The sequence below is a fragment of the Apteryx mantelli genome, chromosome 3 (genome assembly GCF_036417845.1).
Source record: "Apteryx mantelli isolate bAptMan1 chromosome 3, bAptMan1.hap1, whole genome shotgun sequence".
Classification (NCBI taxonomy): Eukaryota; Metazoa; Chordata; class Aves; order Apterygiformes; family Apterygidae; genus Apteryx; species Apteryx mantelli.
Genome location: NC_089980.1, coordinates 21,017,692 through 21,034,113, shown reverse-complemented (window position 1 = coordinate 21,034,113; position 16,422 = coordinate 21,017,692). Strand labels below are relative to the sequence as shown.

The window sequence follows — 16,422 nt, the reverse complement described above, 5'->3', positions numbered from 1 at the left end:
CCAGATAATTTTTTTAGCACTTGAGTTTAAAAAAAATCATGGCTTTCCTAATGATTTTTTGTTCTCAGTTGAAATGAAACTGGAATGAAATTTAAAAAAAGCAATTCTGAAAGCATATTGTTGTTTCATACTGATAACTGCTAAACACTAAGATAAATAAACATGATTAAACATGCTATGGGAGCATATGTTTGAATGAATGAATGAAATGGGCAACAGTAAAACCAGAATTTTTCAGCATTATTGAATTAAGAATCAAACATCTGTTTTTTACCCAACAAAATCATCATGGAAACTGTCAACACTGCATATTGGTTTTGATTGCAATAAAACTGCATTTTTAGTGGAAAGCCATTTTGTCTCATGTTTTAGCCAGGGGAAAGGCCAGACATTCACAAGTCAGTGCTCCAACAAAGTTGAAGGGCTTATTACTACTTGTGCCCCACCTGCCTGTTATCACCCATTCCCCTTTATCAAACAGATGAATAATTACAAAGGTTCAGAAAGTTGAATGAACTGCAGTTACTGCTCTGTCTCCCCACCCTCCCTGTTCCTTTCTGTAATTCCTTTGGGCCGTAGTTGGGAGCTACCTGAAATTCCTCTCCTGAAGCAAACGGTTAGATTTGTTAGTAATAATTCACAGAAGTTTTATCACACAGGTGGTAGATTTCTTGGAGACGACCTTTCTGGATCTTCAGGATGTCCCCTTTCGAGTTCCACTTTCAGTCTTTCCCCTGGTGCATGATCTCATCCTAACTTCATAAATCCACCCATTTTTCTTTGGCCTGGTAGTTCCCATGGTTCACAGACTTTTTTTACCTTGACCACCTTCTGCCATCTTCCCTTAAGTCTTCTCTGTTTTTTTCACACTAGCATTTCCAGATCTCACTTAGGGGTTTCCTTTCACCCATTGTTATCTCCTAAAATGTCACCATCTGCTCCAAGCGTCACTGACTCTGCTGAGCAATTGTAGCTCTCTAACATCATTTGTGCAGACCTCCTTTCCAGACAGACTCTGGCTTCAGCAAAGAATTCAGTAGCATAAAACCCAAACAAGCCTGGTAAATCTGACAAGCACATCCTTTTAATATAAATGGACCACATGTTTTCATTACTTTTAGTACCTCTCTGCCATGGCTGTCTAAGCTGAACATTTGTCTACATGGATATTAAGCAGTAGCTAAGAATCAGATTCAGGAAACTACTTCAGTACATGGGTAATCATATTCCTGTTTAGTAGAGATGTGCATGCTCTAGTCCCAGTGAAATCCATGAGGCTTTCAGCATGTGCCTAAGCTTAGACATATTCAAATGCTCTGTTAAACACTCTTTTCTCTCAAGGGCTTTATTATTCTCTTTTATGAACATGTGTTTTAAATGTAAACTATTTCCCTCTATCCGATCCCTCTTCAGATTGTAAACTTGTTTAAGTAAGCATAAGAAATTGCTTTCAGTATTTGTCTCAGTAGTTGTCAACTCCTGCCTGTCAGACATGGTGTGGCTCACCAGCCCCTCTGATCTTCCTCGTGACCAGAGGTAATAAATGAAAGAAAACCAAAGCTGATTGAGGAGGAAATTATACCTCTATCTGCCACATCTTTGCTCAGACCAGCTGCAGTGCAGTCAATGGTCACTGGAGTCCAATTCTTACACTCATCTTCTTTACTATGAGCTTTATCATGTCATTGAATTAGTATATATAGTTCTGTGTTCACTCTCATGGCTAATCCTGTAGCATTTGTTTAGATAAATTTTTTTTGTGAGTTGGGAGGATTCTGCCTGCAACTCCAAGTCTGTGTAACTAGAAGCTGTGGGCTAGGCTTCTGGTCTTCAGGTGTTCTTTAAGCTTGAAAAGTCCATACAGTCCCACACAGTGAAGACATGAGTCATTTCATCTTAGTTCTTAGTTGCTGTGTCTGCTAACTGCCAATCTTTTGAGGTTCACACGTCTTAGATGCAAAGTGGTGCCTGTTGTAGCCCTCTTTCTTCACTAACAGCATTTACCATAATACGTAGCAGATTAGGAGCCATTTGCCTGTAAATAATGCTGCCATCATAAATGCATTTATAACAGTAACAAAACATTCCAACTGTTTAAAGCACTGAAACTGTTCAGACTGATATTTTTAAATAGGGCAAGCGATCTTGAAATCGTCTCAGATAACTGTATCCCAAGCTCTTTAACCAGGAGCCTCCCCACAAGAGACACTGGTCTTCCTTGGCTTCATCAATTTGCTGTGATAACTCATACATCTGTCTCTTCATTGTTGTGCTCAAATAGCCCAGATGTGTTTTTTGAAAACCCACTTTAGGATGGTCGTGCCTGATTTGGCAATCAGCCCAAAGTGTATAGTCGCTCTCTCTGGGCTAATTTTCTGTGGTCTGTGCTTTGCTTTCCTCATACCAATGCTGCTCAGTACCAGAACAAAGCTGTTCAAAGCTTGCTGTTATACACTGTCATAAGATGATCCGCAGCAAAGGCTGACATGCCTTTGGAGTACTTGTTCTGGCATCTTTTTGAAGTGGCTTTCATTCCATACCTCAAGTGGGCCAACTCATAGCGGTGGGCCTGAAAGAAGTTTCTGGTTGCATTTCACTTTATTCTTTTCAAACTGTACTTTCAATTACACAAATGCTCTAGTATTCTGCATACGCAGAGAATATAGGGCTTTACTTCTTCCTTTTCGTTCCCTGTCCTAATAAATTCTAAACACGACTGTCAAACAATAGTGTTTCTTTTTCACTCAAGCATGTTTCTTAAAAATAGGCATCCAGTTCTTTTCTTCGAAATTTCTCTTCATGCCCTCTTAGTCCCATATGTGTTGCTCCAAATGCAGGTATTATCTTTGAGCCTGCTCCAGAGTCCATTGAAAGCATGGTTGTATGCTCACTTCACAACTTTAGCAAATTACACTTAAGGGAGACCCAAGCTTGTGCAAAAGGAGGCTCATGTGATTCACTCTCTCATAACTGTGAAATTTGATTATTGCAATATTCTGTTTCCGGCTTTTCAGAGTGCCACAGCTCACACACCTGCTAGGATGATGAGAGATGTAGGCAATTCAAATCTTGTACTTAGGAGTCAATTGGCTTCCACAGTGAGGAGAGGAATTCTTACAAATCCTTCTGACGTTTTTGGTATGCTACCATCCAGTGCAGTCCCCACAGAAAGAAACACCTCTGTTAATGTTAGCACTTTGTTGACCTCTACTGAATGCCAATTACTTCTTGTAAAATAATCATAGTAATATAATGTAATGGTTGTTTAAAGATGTAGCCAGCAATCCATTTGGGAACTAGAATAGTTAAACTAACTTTATCATTTTTTGGCATTTTTGACTGTTTTGGTTTTGAGTGGTAAAACTGGTAGTGTTGCTTGTTGGTCTTCTGTTAGATGAGGCAAGATTTATGGTGCAATTTAATCTGTTTTACTGGACTGACTGATGTAGTTGGAAAAAAACATGCAAGTTTTTTGATCCATTGTGTGTACAACAATGTTGCTCCTGTCTGGGAGACACTTGATATAGCATGACATGTTGATAAATAAATTGGATACAAAACCAAAATGGCATTTATGAAACAGACTAAAACCTGATTAAATGCTAGGTCCTTAAGTGTAATTACAAAGTGGGAATCATTGCTGAAGTTGATTTGTTTCTGGAGATGTTCCAGAGGACTGGGGCCAAGAAATGATCTCTGTAAGATCTTGCTAAATCCAGTGTATCAATGTAAATTCATTACTGATAAAGTTCGTAAGCTAAAGAAGGAAGTCGTAAACAATAAAAGAGAGGAGTGCTGAGTGATCTGGATTGTTTGGAAAGCTGCATGGAAATAAATGACATGTATTTCAATAAAATAAGGTAATATATATCTAGGGACAAAGATCATGGGCTATGCTGGGTATAATAACCTGTCCTAGAGAGTGGCAGTCCTAAAGAGGGCTGAAGCGAGAAGAGAGGTGTATGTGTCAGCATGGGTGCTGAGCTGAACTTCAGGGAAACACTGTGGTAAGGAGAGCAAATGAAATCCTTGGCTGGTGAAACAGCAGGTACCCAATAAGAATAGAAATGTGATGTAATAAGCATTTAAAACTGGCCTGACCTCAGGTGAAATACGTGGTCCTGTTATGGTTTGCATTCAAGGAGGATGGTAATAAATTGAAAAAAGTTTAATGGGAATAGTTGAAGGGCTGGAAAATATGCCTTACATAAAGGGACTCAGGGAGTGCTCTCTAGATGCCTTTATCATCACAACATTAAAGCTACTATCTGGAAAGGAGACATTTGATGAAAGTTCAGTAGTTCAGCAGACATTCATAACAAAAACAATGTCAAGAAGTCAAGGCTGGACCTTCATATTTAAAAAGAGGCACAATTACAATTTTTAAAAAATGGCTATAAGCAATCATTGGAACATCTCCAAAATGGCTATAATGGATCAGTCTTGATTTTTAACTCAAGATTGCTACATTAAGAAAAAAAGATCACAACAAATCTGAAGCAAGAATTAATACAAAAGAGTCCTATAGCTTACCTAAAGCATTAGGTTAGACATCCTTGTAGTCCTGTCTGGTCTTAAACTTCTATAATGATCAACTCAGAATGGCCATTTTTTTTCTTAAATGGCCTCTTTGAACTGAATTTTTTTTCTTTATGATGTTACTCAGAGCTGTCTTTTTAACCCACCTTTCCTAACCTAATCTCTTTTTTTTTTACATTATCATGTAACTGGAACCATCAAAGCTCAACACTGTGAGGTTTATAAGCTAGAGCCAGTTGATGCTACCTCCTTGGCATTGCAATGTCCCTACCATATATGTTCTTCAGTGGCATCACCTTCCATGGTACTGTCAGCTGGCAGTAGGGGTTCTCAGAAAATACACTGTGACTGACTTAGGAAGCATACACTCCTCATTCAGATTTGTGATATGGTCCCAGTTTCCAAATGCGTGCAGGATCTTGTCTTGCTGATTTGATGGAGCCAGGAGGGCTACTCCACTGCTCTTTGTTAGTGATGTCCCTCTTTCTACATACTGGCAACAAATTGGAAAGAGGCATGTCATCCAAAGGAAGACCTTTGTGGGAAGAAAGCTTACATATATTCTCATAGAAAGGGAATTTTAATTTCCCTTTCTCCTGCTCCCTCACCCCTGCCCCCAGCTTCTGATCCTGAGGAACAGCCGTGTATGGGAAACCAGTAGGGCTTCCACTGGCTGTTTAGCAGTCTCTAGCAGGTATTACTGACCTGAGAGTCTCACAGGCCCCGAGTAACCTGGTAACATGTCACACAGCAGGATCTGCTTTAATACTGAGGGAGATGCTGTGAGGAGAGGTGTTGCTGAATATTCATGAAAGCAAACAACTTGGCTCTAAGAAATAACAAATAAAGTTATTTTTAATAACTATCTGTGCTTAGAACAGGCATCTAAAAGCGAATTCTATTGACATAGTCTCTTAATGAGGCTGCAAAAATGTTTTCCTTCTTCGCTGTGCCATTTGTAATGTTTTAACTTTCCCCAATGTTTGATTTTTTTTCCAACATCAATCATTCATTTACAGCACTTCTGTTGATTTAAATGGGCTTTGGATCAGGCTCCAAGTTACCATTTCCCTTCTGTTTGAATAGGGATTTTCTTTTATCCAGAAGAAGGAAATCAATAATTTGTCATGACAAATCAACACCCGTTTGGATTCACAATCACATGGTGAGCTCTTCTGTCATTTTCCAAAGCATTTTAGGATAATGGAGGAAGAGTCTCCCTTGCTTGTGATCTCTGTTGTTTTCCTTTGTTTTTCCAGATTGATTGAAGTTCGGTACACCATTTGACCATTTGTAGAATGGATTACAGTAAATCCATCATTTTGTTTATTTTAAAGACAGTACCAACTTTGCATGCTTCTGTGCCCTGAGTCTTTCCTGGGGGACCATTCAGGGATCGATCAAAGGATTAACCTTTAGAGTGACAGATTAACAAACATACTTATAGGAACAAGCTAAAATGTATCTGTCTTGACATAAGCTTGAATATTCTGTACTGTTCATTTCCACTTGGAGTTTTGAAAACTGCAGATTGATTTTACAGAACGGAGTTCCCATCCCTCTAGGCGCTGGCACTGTCTGAAATCCCACCACCACATTGAAAGTGCCCCCATCCTTGGCTGCCTCACCAAAGCGAATGCAAAGGTGGCTTCGTGCCGGCCGTTTCCCTGCAAACTCACGTGTGAGGACTGCTCGCTGACCCCGGAGCCCTGCGCTCCAGCGCTCTGCCGAGCTGCTTGACAGGGCAGACTGGTGCTCCGAGCTGGGGCCCTGGACATGAAGTTTTTCCCCTGGCTTTGTCATGGGAATCACTGGTCATCTCTCTGTGCCTTGGCTTCCGCAGCAAGGGGGATGGGGACACCTTGCTCATTGCCTGTGACGGGCTGGGGCAGGATGAGGGGATATGTGGGGTGCCCTTCCAGGGACCTGGGCTCGCCCCCGGACCATGCTCATGCCTGCCCCTGGCCCATGGGGGTCTCGCCCAGAGGACTGCCAGCCCCAGGAGTGCTGAGCCCTCCTGATCACATAGTCGCCTGCCTGTCTGCCCCTGCTCTTAGGGTCCGGCTCCCTTCGGGGGCTCCTCCACCCCAACGGAAGGGAGCGGGAAGGTTTGCGGGCAGGTGCTGGCCTGGGCTGGGGAGTCCTGGGGGGCTGCTGTGGGTGCTCAGCCCGGGGGTGAGGTGTGTGAGGGGTGCGGGGGGACGCAGCGGGGGTTGCGGGGGGTGTGAGGGGTGCATGGGGGGTGATGTATGTGTGTGTGGGGATGAGGTGGGTGTGAGGTGTGGGGGGGAACGTGTCGGCGGGGCCGCGAGGGGTGTGTGAGCTGTTCGGGGTTGTGAGGCGTCTGCGGGGGAGCGAGGGGTGCGGGGGTGTGCGGGGGTCCCCGGGGGTGTGTGTGTGTGGGGGGGAGCTGTGTGCCGGGGGGGCGGGGGGCGATCCTCCTCGGCCGTGATTGGCAGCGCGGCGAGCTCCCCTCCCGCCTGGTGCTTTCCCTCCAGCCGCCGCTGAAGTGGAGATGAGGAGGGGCTGAAAATGCAGATCTGGCAGCGCGCACACACACACACCCTTACACACACACACCTCACACACACACACACCCTCACACGCACACACACTCACACACGCCCGCACCAGCTCCCCGGAGCAGCCCCCGGCAGCCCCGGCCCGTCCCCGCCGCCCTGCTCCTCTCCGCGCCGCGGCCGCTCCTTCCTCCGGCGGTTTATTATCATTTTTTAATTTTTAAAATTTCTTCCGCCCTTTTTTGGCCGGTTCCCCGCTTCGTCCTCCCCGCGGCGCCCTCCGCGCGGCGCGGCGGGCTGCCTCCGCGGGCGCGCAGCGCGGGGCCATGCCGGCGGGGCCGCCGCTGCTGCGGGGCGCCCTCCTCCTCCTCCTCCTCCTCCTCCTGCTCTTCCTCGGCGCCCCGGCCCGGGGAGTCGTCTACACCAACCATTTCTTGGTGGAGCTGCGCGGCGGGGACCAGGCGGAGGCCGAGCGGGTGGCGGCGGAGCACGGCTTCGGCGGGGTGCGCAAGGTAAGCCCCCGCGCAGGGCCGGCGGCGCCGCCGGGGGCGGGCCGCGCAAGTTTGGGAGCTGCGCGGCGGCGCTGCCCTTCCCGCTGGGCTGAGGGCGCGCTGCGTCCCTCCGCGTATCTCCCGGCGGCGGGGGGCGGCCCCCTCCCCTCCCGCCGCGCTGCCGCGGGTCCTGCCGTGAGTTCACCTGGGGAGGAGGGATGGAGCGGGGATGCCCGAGCTGCCTGGCCTTAAATCCCCTCTTCCCGAGGAGCCGCACGTTTGAGAGGAGCAGTGCAAAGAGCCATTGCAAGCGCTGCTCAGCAGCGGCCCGGATGGGCGATTTTCTTGGACTGCGAAGCGAGGAGTTTCCCACATGGTAGCTCGGTGCCTTTTGACTTACTATGTAAACATCCTCCGACTGAGCTCCCATCCTGCGGGGCTCGGGAGCAGCGGCTGGCGCTGAGCGCAGGAGCGGCTGGGTCCGCCCGAGAGCTGCCTGCGCATGGCTGAAACTGGAGCTGCTCGGAGCCCCCAGCACTTAGAAAATAATTAAAGCTGCATCTCCATGGAGAAGCTTGCACATAATTGAAATGGGAGTTTTCATAGGGGTTTTGACACTAAGTTTGCAAGGCTGGCAGCTTCCTTGATATTCCCTACTATTTTCGCAGCAAAACAGGGCATCCCCAGGCCAGAGAAGCTTGATAATAACTGTGATAAGCAATCCATGCGTATCACCAATTAATATAAGCTAGCAAACCTGAACTATCAGTGGAGGCGGTTTTCTGTCCTGAAGTCCCAGGAAATCTTAGGTAGCCACAGTGGTTGGGAGTCTCTTCCCAGCTCCTGGGGACCCCAGCTCCACTGGAAATCTCTCCCATTCAAATAATAGTTAGATCCCTAAATATTTTAGGATGCAGTCAGATCTGAGGTGAAGACAGGAGGAGAGAGACCAATGGAGTGCCCTGGTCTGTACAATTCCTGGCAGTCTTAGTGCCCGAGCAGCACTCGGGTTGGAGGAGCGTGGAGGGAAAGCAAGCTGGGTGAGCACTGCTGCTATGTGTTGCTTGTTTGGGTTTTTTTCTGTCCTCGATAGTTATGCAATGAGAACCTGATCCAGCTTCCAAGGAAGTGAACAGGAGTCACACCCTGACCTTGAATGAGTGAAAAAAAAGCAAATTAGAAAAAAGCATATGAAGTGAGTCTCCCCCCTCCTCAGGCTGCCTTGTGTCAACTCCAGTGGGGGCTCATTAGAGAAATGAGGGCAAAATGGTTGTTTCTTTGACCACAGCCAAGCCCTGCTGCTGATATGTTGCTTTTGTTTTGGGCTGTCTTGTCCTGATAGTGGCAGGACTGGGTGCTGATGCCCTTTGAAAGGGGTCCATTGTGGGATTGAGATCGTGTTATATGAAACTCTTTAGATATGGCTCTTTGATCCACAGTTTTCCCTTTTTATTCTTTTCTGCCTGCTTTCTCTCCCTGCTATGCTGGGGCTCTGACTGAGAAGGCCCCAGGAGCAGAGAAGGGTATCCTTCCACAGACCTTTGTTTCTTTTCACCTTTGCTAGATGCTTTCACATGAACCTGTGACCCAGGCGGGGGAAGAGAAAGGAGAGAGGGGATTTTGCAGGATGAAGAAGGGTGCTTTCTGGGGTGTTAGTTCCTCTCCTCTCCACCATGCCTCTCCCCAGGGTGCTCAGGTACATTAGGAGACATACAGGTTCTTTGTGGAAATCAGTCTTGTGGCTCATGTCAGCAGAGAGCTGGAGGGAAGTCCCTTGGGTGCGCAAGAGGAGAGTACCTGCTTTCCAACACATGCGACCAGAGGGCGTTCCCCGTGGCCATGGATCTCTCTAGGAACGAAGCCCAGCAGAGCCCTGGTGCCATGTGCTCATGGGCTGGGGGCAGATGGTGGCCAGGGCTCCGGTACCGTGCTCACGCTGTCCCAGCAGGTTTCTAGGTTACATCATCCTGCTCCCTGAAAAGCTAGAAAGCCTCCCACCCCTCCCCCACAAATGCAAGAAAAAGATAGCCGCTATTATCTGCAAGACTGTAATTTTAAGGAACAGGAAAAGTTTGGAAGGTTTGGCATTTAGCTGCCTCTATCGGAAGATAATCCATTAGAGACTGATAACAATCTCCGTTCTGCAGGGGAAACCTGTAACAGGGCTTGCGTGGCGATAGTTTAGCCTTCGTAAAAGCTTGTGCCATCTACTGTGGTGTCTTTTCAGTGTTGCTGAACTAAAGAGTCTCCTAATCTGTTTTGCTATCATGAGGCATGTCTAGCGTCTCAGCTTACAGTCTGCAGATTCAGCTTTCATGGCAGTGACAACAACGCAAGAAGTTAAACATGGACATGTATGTGTAAAAGAACAGACCTATTGGCGCTAAACTCTCCAGGGAAAGTACCATGTGTAGATATGCTGTCACATGCTTTTTGGACGATAGAATGAATTATTTACTTAAACCAAATTCTGATACCCTTACCCATACTGGAGTAGAGCTATCCTCTGAAAATAATCACCTTTATTTCAGTGCAGGTATTCCTACTGTAAGTACTTTCCCAACCTTAGTACAGAGGCAGATTCAGCTTTTTTGTGTGTGTGGATTTACGATATATATGAGAGGGATTTCTTTTACACTTGTTTTGTATCACAGACCTATTTTACCATCCTTTCACGGGAGCTGATTTTTAAATTACATATTTTTAGTGCACACGGCTTTTCATAATAACAAAGATAAATTCTGAGCTAATGCATGTTGTAGTTATTTAACAACAGATTTCTGCAGAAATACAAGAGAAAACATTGCTTTGAAGATTAATGTTATGAGCAGTTTGATGTCTTTCTAATTGATTCTTTGGCCCGGTTTCCTGTCATCATTCTGAAATTGCTACAAGACTTCAGGTGGGCAAAAATGCATGATTTAAATTCAGAGCTTACTGAATTGATTGAGAAGGGCTCTGCACTCATGAAAATAGATTTCTTTGTGTAGATTTAGGACCCTGACATAAGACAGTCTCAAAAACACTGGCCAGTTTTTCTCTGACTTTCCGTGAATTATACTGAATTCAGACCTTCTCCTTATTACTCCAATTGTTCTTTGATGCTTTAAAGTTTGCAGTTTTTCAATCCATTGTACCTGCCAAAATGGATTCTATATATTCCTTGTGAAGCAGGTACTGTCATAAAGCACATTCTTTCACATAGCTAGTCTTACCAACTTCAAGGATTCAGGAATCATGATACAGCCTCCAAAGAACTACTAAAGGACCTTTTTTTCCCCCTTTTTATTTGCTTTCTGGCATGATTGCCACCAGAAAACATCTCTTAGTGCAGGCTGAAAAAGCAATATTTAAGTGCTGCTTCCTGATTTAGGCATCTTTCCTTGCAGTTCCTTTCTAAAAAGGAGAATTAGCAGACCTTTCTGAGTGCTTCTTCCAATTGGAGATCGGAGTTTATGCATCTGTTTCCATTTCATCAACAACGTAGAGGCTGATACAATCTACAAAATGACATCATATCTGAATATTCCACTTTTGGTAGTGCTGAGGTGAGGCTGTTACATAATTGGCATTCAGTGCCCTCAAATTTGAAAATAAGGACCAGACAAGGATTTTAAAACATGGAGAATTTTATGTGTCTCAAAGCTTGTGTGTTTTTTTCCTGGATATATCACCTGATCTGTCAAAAACTCTTAGCTCTCCCTCCAAATCTTGCAAAAAACAAGATAACTCTCTCAGCAGTTCTTTTCTTTTTCCCATTTTTGCTTAGGAGGCTGCTGGTTGAGGTCCAAGCTTTGTGGAGCTGGCCAGGAATTTCTGGATGAAACGCTGGGAGCTTGGTGTTTTTTACATTGCAAAATGCAGATTTATCAAAAGCAAAACTTCACAGAAAAACAAGCCAAATTTCTTGCTGTTACAGCCCACTTTTGTGCATCTAGGTTGGAGCTTCTGGGTCAGGAGTTGATAGAGAGCGGAAAGCAGACCAGCAGGCAGAATAATGAGTTTGCAGCTTTGGGAGCTCTTTTCAGGGATGTGCTTCAGGGACCCTGAAAATTTCATCCACAAGATCCAGATACTGAAGCCCTGCAAAACCTTTCCTTTGTAGAGCAGCCCCTAAATCTGGAGAAGAGGTGCTTGCCTATCTTCATATTTAAGGTGCCAGGCTACGTTTCTGCATACCCAAAATGCACTGTGATGGTCAGATGGGACCCTCTTGCACTTCTGGGCAAGTAAGAAATGCTGGCTGTGGGTATGTGTTTTTTTGTATGTGTATGTGCACACTGACACAAAGACAGACAGACAGACACACACACACATACACACACGCACACACACACACACAGAGACACACACAAACTCTCTCTCTCTCTTCTTGTTACTTTTCTGCCAGCTCTAGCTGTGTGTAGTGATGAAGAGGAAAGAAAGGTGAATTCTTAGCCAGGCTCTTAGCTGGTCTCTTGTGCCAGCCAGTTTGTGCATACGTGCTGCTCCCTACTTTGCAATGAACCATACCTGTGTGCGTTCACACACAGTGCTAACACGAGCGCTCGTGCCAGCGTTAGCTCTGGCTAGGCAAGGGCAGCCGTGAGGGAGCAGCTGGGCCTCGAGCCCAGAGCAGACACTGCGGCAAAGGAGCATCCCATGCACAGGGGCGGCTGAGAGCCTGGGTCACCCTGCGTGGGTCTGCTGGAGTGTGGGGACTTGAGCTCAGACTGCAGTGTTTCCGCGCACTAACACGTTAAATAATTAATTAGCTCTGTGTTTTATGCTAGCCTAGAGGAAAGGATGTTTGTTCACACAAAGTAATCCCCTATTAAGGAAACAGAAAAACCTCTTTGGAAATGGAAGGTACAATGTTTTTGTAAGAAAACCAAAAGCCTTAATTTCCTAGATTTCACTGTTGCAAATTTGTATTACTAAGATAAGAAAAAGTAAATTCCGTACAAATGGAGATTGTATATCCACCAAAATTTTAATGGATCGCTGTAAAAGAGAATGCTTCAGTTTCCAAGAGGTAGTCTGAGCTGATATGTTCAAATTAGGGGAAAAAACAATTAGCTAGTAGGAAAAGTTTGATCCTGCAGCTGGTGAGGCACGCTGCTGGGTGATGATGGATGGCTCCTTTTGCAGAAAAGCCCTGGAAGAAAGTAACTGAAGAGAGACGGAGAGATCAGCCATCTGGGTTTGGAGGGCTCCTTGTCAGTTTGCCACACCAGGAGTCCAGTCAGCGTATCACGAGGTCCTGGCTGGGAAGTCCCATTTGCTCCTATTTACACTCGAGAGAAATCCCATTGACGTTAGTGGAATTAAATCAGAGTTGCACTGTGGTATTTGAGAATTTGCCTCGTGTATGATGGGAGAAGTGTGAAAAGAATCTATTCTCTCAAAGTGGTGTGTTTTCATTTATCTGTTTTGCATTCTGCCTTGGATGCAGAAATAGTCCCAGGAGCAAACACTTTGACTGGCTAACTCGGAACAAAAAATCTGCTGTTACTTAAATATACTTGCTTATGCCTGTGAAAACTGTAAAGCTGTCAACATAAAGAAGAATGGAAAACTCAGGTTCAAGTACATCCCTAAACCAATGTCTCTAGAGCTCCTTCTTTACTAGAGACTCAAATGTGTTTGTTGGTGGTGAGCGTTCTGTTTGAAGTTTAAAATAATTACCTTGTCAACTTTCATAGCATTCATTATTTGAATATAAAACAAGAAGGTCAGACTCCTCTACTAGAGATCCCTGCTGTAACTGCTCTATTACTGTTTTGAAACAGAGTGCATTTCTGTTTCTTGGCAAAACACACGCATTAAACCTTACCTTTACAGATAGGTTTTGTTTTGTTTACTGGGCCGTAGCTCAGTAAACATGAAGATACAAAATTAGGGCTGCAGCTCGGTAAACATGAAGATACAAAATCCTGGCTATTTATAAAGCTGCCGACATTTATAATTTTATTTATTCTGTATTGCTTGTACTCTGGATAATGTTACATTTTGCAACAGCTCTTCCAACATGTTGGCAAAATTGAACACGTGGTAGAGACCCAGGAAATGTACTGCAGTGATAGTAATCCTTTTTTTGCTTGTTTTTTCTGATGCTGCAAGTCCAAGTAGGGATGCACAGTTATTTGTTTTCATTTAAATGATATTAATTTTCCCAGTGTCAGGAAGAAAAATAAAGAAAATATACAAAGAAGTGAATGGCATTTCCAGGAAGCTGCGATCACAGCAGACCAGAACTGCACATGGTGTGTCCTAGTCTGCTGTCCTCTGGTCTAGCCTGCGAGTCTGCCCAACAACAGCTTGTTGTGGTGTGGTATGAAGGCACCAGGGACAGCTTTCTGTTCCAAGAAGCAGCTCAGGGTTTGAGGGGCTGAGGAGCATCAGTGCTCAGAACAGGAATGCTGGGGGTGTCTCCTGTCGCCTGCTCCTTCCCTCACCTCGCTGAAGCTGGTGGAGCAAGAAAGCTCCCACCTCCTGGCCATGCCAACAGACCGGAGCCGGTCTTCCCTGGCCAGCAGTCTCAGAACGGTGTGCCACCACAGAAATCAGAAAAAGCCAGTGGACCCCCAGCTTGTTGTTTTCTAAAGCCCCTGCTATGAGGAGTACTTGTGAGGGCGAGGAACCATCTGCAGAGCAGCCACAGGGAGTTCCTTATTGATATTTTATGGCAGAAAATAGCCTGTTGCCCTATCATGTGTTTCCTAACCCTGGTAACACTTCTTTTCCTCCTTTAGTGAAATCCCTTTAAACTGTTGCATGCAGTCACTTCAGTTCTCCAGTTTGTTCCTCTCCCTTGTATGCCTCCATGTAAAAGAATCATAATGGCATGCAGAGATTTCTGCGCTGCACGAATAAGGTTCAAGATTTGCACTGGGAGTGACAGGATTAATGTATGATGTGAAACAGATCTCTTGCTTTGTTTCCTTCACTTCAAGTCTGCCAGTTCCTTAGTTGTTTCAGACCTGTGCTATGGGATTTATTAGTCAAGGGTGTTATTTTAATAACAGCACTAGATAAAGAAAGATCAGTAGTATGATATCACTGCCTATGACTACACAGTCCTGCTGTCAGCCCAAGTCCTCCTTCCTTCTCCCCAGATAACTGCTTGCAGATGACTTCCAGTTTATTTCTCAGCTCTATAAACAAAATATGGATATATTAACTGCCTGTATGTGTTTGGACTTTGGGGATCTCACGTGCTGTGGCTCTGTCTAGGACCCTGTTTGTAGTTTGTCTTCTGGGTAGGTTTTTCAGGTGTTGAGGACAGTCTGAAGGCCGTTTTTAAGAGACAATATGGCTATCTATTGATATTATCTACATCAAAGTTGAATTTCTCCCCCGTCCTGAGGCTACAGACCTGTGCAGCAGAAGAATAACTGTAATGGTACCCTCTTTTGGAAGCTTGCTTTTTGGTATCAGGCCAGATGGACAGATCCTATTGCCATGTGACAACCAGAACCAGATGGTCTCAGTTGCTGTGAAAGAGGTGGAGCCTTTTGTTTCTAGGCTGGGAGTTCACATCCAGTCTGAATCACTAGACAAATAAATTGTCAGTCCTCTCCCAGCTCTAAGGTTAAGTGCTTCCATCTCCAAACCTGTGGCATCCTTGGCACTTATTTATTAGCAGGCAAATGCTCTTGGAGACTGACCATGCTGCTAGGCTTGGCTCCTTCACAAGCACTGTGGTGCACCGTGGGATGCTTGGATTTCTGTTACCTTTTAGAAGAACCAACTTGTGTGTGAATGTGGAAGATAACCTTGTATCCTTCTCACAAACATGACAGGTGATAAGATATAACATCCTACTCGCTCTTAGAAAACTTTTACTGCTGTGACTATACTGATGTAGTTAAAATGGGGGAAAAAAACCAACTGCAGTGCAGTTACTATCAGTGTAGGAGTGCTAATATGTTTAGCTAATTCCAGGTCAGAGCGATATTAGCAGAAATTTCATCTAAACTAGAGCTTTATCTGTATAACCATGCTGACAAAAAAAAGCATCAGACTCTTCCTAGAATAGTTATACTGGTAATACTTTAAAGTGTAGCTAAGTAGAAGTTTGAATGTGACTCTTTCCCTCTTCCATCTATAGAATTATTCCAATTAAGGTTAATCCATGCAACTCAGGTTTCAAATGCTTGTAATAAAGCACTTGCAAAGTAATTCCTGAAATCCATGTAGAATTTATTTGGTAGATAGTTTCAACTAGTAAGTCCAGAGAAATATCCATGCTTATGGATAATTCTGTGAGGTGGAAGTCAAGCCCAAATGATAAAATAAATGATAAATTCTGCCAGCTCTAATTAAAATATTATACTTAGGAAACCCTCTTGTGCAGTTCCAGTCTGTCATATGTATGGCTAATATCTGTGAGAAATGTGGTCAAAAACACCGTGCTGTGTTTTATGCATCTAAAATTTACCTTGTCCTATAGTGCTCTTGTCGTCATCAGAAAACCCTGTTCGTTTTTTCTTTTTATTTGAACTTTCGCAAATCCTTAATTAAATGGGTCAAGTCCCTACAGGATGCTGGCTGCGTGGTGACTATAAATACTGCAGCGAGCAGCCCAGCGCTTCCATCTCTCGCTGGCCTCTAGTGGGAGGAAGCTGAACTGCCTGACTGCCAAGGGCAGGATTTTCCTAAATAACCTGAAGGAAACTGGTGTATTGCTTTTGTTGTAAATTGGTGGGAGTTCTGCATTTAACCCTGCTAAGTTCATTGAAAAAGCTAACCCTGTACTACTGAATGGGGATTTTATTTCAGCTCGGTGATCGCGGGCTGTGCTTTGCGATAGCTGTCCCAGAGAGAGCTGCACTGGTGGTGGGTTGCATGAAATGCTGTGTGGCCACCGCACGCAGTTTGTCAGCCAGCGT

At 44.8% G+C, this 16,422-nt stretch overlaps 1 protein-coding gene across 1 annotated transcript in view; it reads left to right on the top strand.

Annotated features, from left to right (window-relative positions):
* Positions 1 to 7,384: 7,384 nt before the first annotated feature.
* Positions 7,385 to 16,422, top strand: part of PCSK2 (proprotein convertase subtilisin/kexin type 2) — a 117,676-nt gene continuing 108,638 nt past the window's right edge. The window contains exon 1 of the mRNA XM_067294676.1: positions 7,385 to 7,570. Coding sequence (XP_067150777.1) covers positions 7,385 to 7,570 — 186 coding nt within the window. The remainder of the gene's footprint in view (positions 7,571 to 16,422) is intronic.